The sequence below is a fragment of the Cetorhinus maximus genome, chromosome 21 (genome assembly GCF_964194155.1).
Source record: "Cetorhinus maximus chromosome 21, sCetMax3.hap1.1, whole genome shotgun sequence".
NCBI lineage: Eukaryota > Metazoa > Chordata > Chondrichthyes > Lamniformes > Cetorhinidae > Cetorhinus > Cetorhinus maximus.
The window spans coordinates 68,720,199-68,726,363 of NC_135899.1; the positions used below are offsets into that span (position 1 = coordinate 68,720,199).

Below are 6,165 nucleotides of genomic sequence, written 5' to 3' on the forward strand. Positions count from 1 at the left end.
CATGTAATTCTTTACATTGCCTTTTTCTCAAAACTAAGTACTGGGTCAAAACTTCGAGGAGTGGCAATCAACATCTGGTTACCATTCAGCTCCTTTTTATTTACCCAGGTCAGGAGCTGCACATTTCTTGCCTGCTCTTCTGACCCGGGCCTCGTGAGAAATGTGCAGTACACCTGGTTCTTGAGGCCTTCTGGGTGGGGAGCTGGTGGTGAGGAGGAGGATAGGATGGATTAGGGGTATGGGGGGTATTCTAGAGCGTAGTCTGGGTTCAGGGGAGTAGTTAGGCGTTGGGGGTTAGTGGGTCGGAGGGTGGGTGATAGTCAGGGTCTGGTGGGGGTGTCTGGAGTGGTTCAATAGTTAGTGGTTTTAATTCTTCTAAAATTTTCTGGATAACTATTCTGCTAAGACCGTCGGAACCGTCCGTAGTCTTCGATTTAATTCGGAGTGTCGGATGGTTCCCAGTGCAAGGAAATTGCCCATCGGAAGTTTAACTTCCCGGGCAATTCCCGTGCAATTTTTGCCTGGGGTTGGGGACCAGCACGTCTTCTGGGGTCTGACCCCCTCCCAGCGATTTAGGAGTTCTGAGCAAATGAATATTGTGAAAAATAAATGTGAAGAAATTTCCTAATTCTCATTTCATTTTTCTGGATTATCTCAATTCTAAATCTGTTCATGACTTCAAAATAATTTTTGAAAAAAATCATCATTTGTAAAGAATATGCTTTTATTTCTTCCATTATGTAAGCAGGCTGTCTGATTTTGTTTTAAAAATAAAAATCTAGTCTGACTTGCTGGAAAATGGAGTGCTGGTAAACTCACTTTGCTGTAGCAGCCTCAGTTGCATGCATTTTGTGCAAAATGAAACCAAAAAACCCCAAATAGCCTGAGAGATTATCCAATTCTGAGTTTTTGACTTAGTTCTTGGGCAATAAATACAACATTTTTAATTTCACTCATTGCCCTTGACCATCCATACCATCAAATCAAAAGAAAATCACAGTATATACTGGTGATTCCTGTGCACAAATGGTTTATCTTGCAGTGAGAAGATCAGTATGTATGCACAGTGGTCTGCATCCCTTAATTTTTTTGATAAAATTCACATGTTTTGAGGGGTACAAAATTAATTGGTATCCGTAATTAGTTACATGGTGGGCTGTTCTTGAATACTCTAATGCTAGTTACATCTGCAAAAGAGAACACGCTGAATATGGAGTGGCATTAACAACAGTCTCCAACCCTTCCTCTTAATCAAGGATGGTTATGTAGCATGGAAGAGGTGAAAAAGATGCATTTCAGTGCCAAATTAATGTTTGTTTTGAAACTTGATCTGTTTAAATTATTTTGAACTGTTGAAGGTTTCAGAAATTCTTAAGATATGACTTTTTTAAAAAAACTTAAAATAAAACAAAATTACTAAAACTGTGAATTGTGTGGAGTCAGCCTTGAAAAACCAAGCAATGTTTGGGATAGGATGTACTGTTTTCAAAGATTCCAGGGTTGAGGTTCTGAAGGAACCTTGAAGAAATGGTTTGCTAAAAAATTCTGTTTAATTTCCCCTTGAGTCCTTCTAAAAATGCTTTTAAATAAGCAACTAAATTTTGCTTCACTTTACTACCATTGTTGAGCATTCAGTAAATGGTTGTATTTGGGGATGGAATGGGAGTGAAGGTATGATCAGTTTACAGAGCAATATTCCAAAAATTGATCATGAGCAATTTTTGTATTCTAATCTCTTCCACCAGCAAAATTATTTTCTGAAGAACCTGTACAATAGAAACCAAATGCTGTCCACTTGAAATATATTACCAAAATGCTTGAGGTTGGGTTATATTACAAAACTGTTGGATGCTCTCAAATTTCTTGTACTATTTAAGATTTTTTCCCCTTTTTTTAAAATCCCTCCTCCTGAAGACAATGACTCTTGCTGGGGCGCAAGCACTGGTTCAAATGGCCTTTGTTGATATCAGATTATTTTAGCCAAAATGCACTGCACGCACATAATTGAATTGATGAGTGTTCTGTCCTGGAAGTAGAGTTTACTGTTAGTTTAGTGGTGATTTCACATCAAGAAGTAGGAAATGGAAATGCCATGCTAGTATAATGGGAGGTACTCTTTAAAGACGTTATAACCTCTATAGTAGCTTCACAGTGTCTGGTACATAATTTATTGGACCTTGAAGCAAATGAGCTCGATGTTGGGCATTAACTTGAAAAGCACTTAATTCCCCATTATCTTTCATCATCATCATAGAACGGAATATATAAAATTGTGTATGAAATGTACCCAATAAAGATCGTTCCGGATTTGAAAGTTTGTTGACTTATTATAAAAGTCACAGCCCTTCAAAGCTGGTATAATCTTTGGATAAGTTTGTAAAGCACTATTTTGCTTAAAGCAACACTGTTCAACTGAGTGTCATATAATCCAAAGTGTTAGGGTGATATCTGTACGACTGCTGGAGCCTCTCCTGACCCCTTGCTAATGTGCATGTTTTAAATTGTTTTGTAATTTGTAGCACATCTTTCTTGATTTGTTTAACGTTAAAGATGTCTCCTAGTAAATTACTGAACAGATTATCGCTTACAAGCCGGGGGCCACCCTTTCATGACATCAACATTAGGAAGATTTACCAACAATTACTGATTCCATCTTGCTGGAATTTTAAAACATGAAGCTGTAACCATGCAGCGCCATAAAAGAGAAGTTTTATAAAATGTGGGACAGTGATAACTTTAGTTCCTACACTTAAAAGAAAAAATAAGCCCCTATTTAATGGACTGGCTTTGGTGTTTGTAAGTTTTTGTCATCTTTGCTCAAGGCATATTTTGTGATGAATCTAAATATTTGAGAAGGGCACAAAATAGTTGATAAGTGCAGTGCTTACACACAATAGTCACGCCAGAAACATTCCAGTCTGAGCAATTGACTCTTTCCTACTTGGATTCCTCAACGTTTGCTTTATTTTCTTCCTTTTTCAGCTTTCATGAGTTTCCCTTCTGCAATAGACTGAAGAAAATGAAAGCATTTTTATCCCGAACGGATGTTTCAAAGGAAGAGGTGGTTAATGAATTGGGTAAAAGTTGCTTCTATTTCCTAGAAACTGTTTTGTGCTAAGCCCTTGTTTTATTTTTAAGTGTATTAACTTTAGCAGAATTAAGGGAGAGGAAAGAGAACTGTGCCAGCTGGAAGGAAAATAATTAGTTGTAGGAGTTCAAGATAGCAGCTGCTTCCTGCTGATCTGTTTTCAGCATTTAGAAGCAATATTTTACTGCCGTATTTGACTCTCATCTATTTGTTGATGTCTAATTTTATAAATTTATTATATTCACTTGGCTCCAGACCTCATTACAACCTTAGTCCAAACATGGACAAAAGAGTTCAATTGCAGAGGTGAGTTAAGAGTGACTGCCCTTGACATCAAGGCAGCATTTGACAGTGTGGCATCCAGGAGCCCGAGCAAAACTGGAGTCAATGGAAATTGGGAGCAAAGCTCTCCATTGGCTGGAGTCATACCTAAGACAGGTAGATGGTTGTGGTTGTTGAAGGGCATTCATTTCTGCTCCCTTTCATTACTGCTGGAATCATTGGCTTCCGCATAAAAGGAAGCCATTTGACCCATTCAGTCTGTGCCGGTTCTCTGCAAAAGCAAATCAGCTAGTACCACTCCCCAGGTCTTTCCACATAGTCCTGCAGATTTTTCTTTAGCACAACCAGGCTCACCTGGGATCTGAATCCAGAGCCCCTCCTATATTCCCACAGTGAAGCTCTATAAGCAAGAATCAAATGCTAAGACCAGTCAGCCACCAGTTACAACCATGGCTGAAATTGGACTTGATCCCACAACCTTCTGGCTCAGTGAGCCAATGCCAACCCTGAGTTTCTAAGGGTAGTGACTTAGGCCCAACTATCTTCATCTGTTTCATCAGTGACCTTCTTCATAAGATCAGAATTGGGACTGTTAGTTGATGAACGCAGGATGTTCAGTTCTGTTTACAACTCTGAAGAAAATGAAGCGGTCTAGGCTTGCATGCATCAGGATCTGGGCAATGTTCAGGCTTGGACTGATAAGTGGCAAGTATCATTGGTGTCATGCAGGTGCCAGACAAGGACTGCCTTCAACAAGCAAGGGTCTAATTGCCTTCCTTTGATATTCAATGGCATTAGCATCATTGAATTCCCACCATGAACAACTTGGTTACTATTGATCAGAAACTTAACTGGATCAGCCACATAAATACCATAGCTACAAAAACATGTCAGAAGCTGGGTATTTCGCAGCGCGTAACTTGCCTCCTGACTCCCCAAAGCCTGTCCATCACCTACAAGACTCAAGTCAGGAGTGTGATGGAATACTGTCCACTCGCCTTAATGACTGGTACTCCAATAAAACTCGAAGCTTGACACCATCCAGGGCAATTAACTGGCACTCCCTCCACCACTCTACATACTGGCTGCCAGATGTACTGCAGAAACTGCTACAGTTTCTTTGATAGCATCTCCCAAACCCTCAACCTCTACCGTCTAGAAGAACAAGGGCAGCAAGCGCATAGACACGCCGCCACGTGCAATCCACACACTATCCTTATTTGGTAGTTTATTGCTGTTCTTTCATCATTGCTGGGTCAAAATTCTAGAACTCTGTACCTAACCACACTCTGGGTGTGCCTATACCAAATGGGCTGCAGCAGCTCAAGAAGGCAGCTCAATGCCACCTTCAAGGGCACTTGGAGATGGGCAATAAATGCTGGCCTTACCAGTGACGCTCACATGCCATGAACAAATAAAATAAAACTTTGCATTTATTTTTTAAAAATCAGTGATGTTTTGGATCACCATTAATCTTGGTTCTGTCTGGAAACAGTATGTTTGAGATTTGCAATATTCCTAATGACAACTGCTCTAGTCTAATGTAATCACATTGATTTATGATCACCAGGAGAAGCAGGCAAGTATTGTTGACTATCAGAACATTATATCAATTAGGAATATTTATTCACATGCAAACCATACAACAAATATCTCTCCCCTCTTTTTGTAAGGTTATTATTTACAAAATCTTCCCCTTTATGCAAGACTTCTGTACTCTGGCTTGCAACTTTGTTCACATTTTTAATATGTGCTGAGACATACATTTTGCTCAAGGGTTATGCTCTTATGATTTATGTTTTGACAAAAAGTGCCATTTTACTATTTAAGCTGTGGCAGAAAGCTATTTGTAATTCTATTGGCATCTTCAAAATGAATGTCCATAAATAACTAAAAGTGCTCCACTTGGGTATACCCTGTACAGTGCTTTGTGTTTGTACTCTAAAGATGTCATCTCTATCTGCTGAGCTTGTAAGGTTTGTATGATTTTTGTTTACTTTAGGGAATGGAATTGCAGCTTTTGAATCTGTGCCAACTGCCATTTATTCTTTCCTGAGGTGCATGGATCCTGATCCAGAAATTCCAGAAAAGTACAACGGACTTCAAAGGACAATAATCTACAGCATTTCACTGGGTGGCGACACTGATACAATTGCCACCATGGCAGGAGCAATTGCTGGGGCTTATTATGGAAAAGATGATATACCACAGTCTTGGCAGAAGAGCTGTGAAGCCTATAAAGATGCAGATTATTTGGGGGAGAAACTGTGTGACTTGTACCGTAATCGCCTAGACTCCTCACTAAAAACAGGATAAATGCTTTGGTTGGTGAAAATATAAATAATGAAATTGCAAAATGAAAAATATAGTAGTCTTGAATCCAGTTGGTTCTAGAAACTTATTTTCTCCTGTTTTATTTTATTTGAGTAATCAAAATTGTTTGTGACAGTTTTAAATTATCAATTTTGTTTCTAACTTGAAATAATTTAACACTGAATTGATTCATAGAAGCCTCAATTGTAATTGCTTAATCTCTTACTGGATTCAACCATAAATACTAGAGTAAGGAGTACATGAATAGTACAACTTTTTCTTTCTTAAATTGAATTTGTCACACTGTCTTGCCAAATTAAGGATGTGTTGAATATTGGTTGCTTGACTTTATCTGGTCCCTCAGTCATGCAGCTGTTGCTACATTTGCAAGGATAGCACATTTGTGAATCTATCATTGCTTAAGTCTCCTGTTTAATGTCTTTATATCATCTGGTTTGTTGCTTAACAAACAGAATATGATG

General features: G+C 38.8%; 1 protein-coding gene across 2 annotated transcripts in view; it reads left to right on the forward strand.

Annotated features, from left to right (window-relative positions):
• adprs (ADP-ribosylserine hydrolase) overlaps positions 1-5,753 on the forward strand; it is a 37,386-nt gene extending 31,633 nt beyond the window's left edge. For both annotated transcript variants that reach the window (XM_078567083.1, XM_078567084.1), the window contains exons 5-6: positions 2,983-3,077; positions 5,373-5,753. In XM_078567083.1, coding sequence (XP_078423209.1) covers positions 2,983-3,077; positions 5,373-5,686 — 409 coding nt within the window. In that variant the 3' untranslated portion in view covers positions 5,687-5,753. The remainder of the gene's footprint in view (positions 1-2,982; positions 3,078-5,372) is intronic.
• The last annotated feature ends 412 nt before the right edge of the window (positions 5,754-6,165 follow it).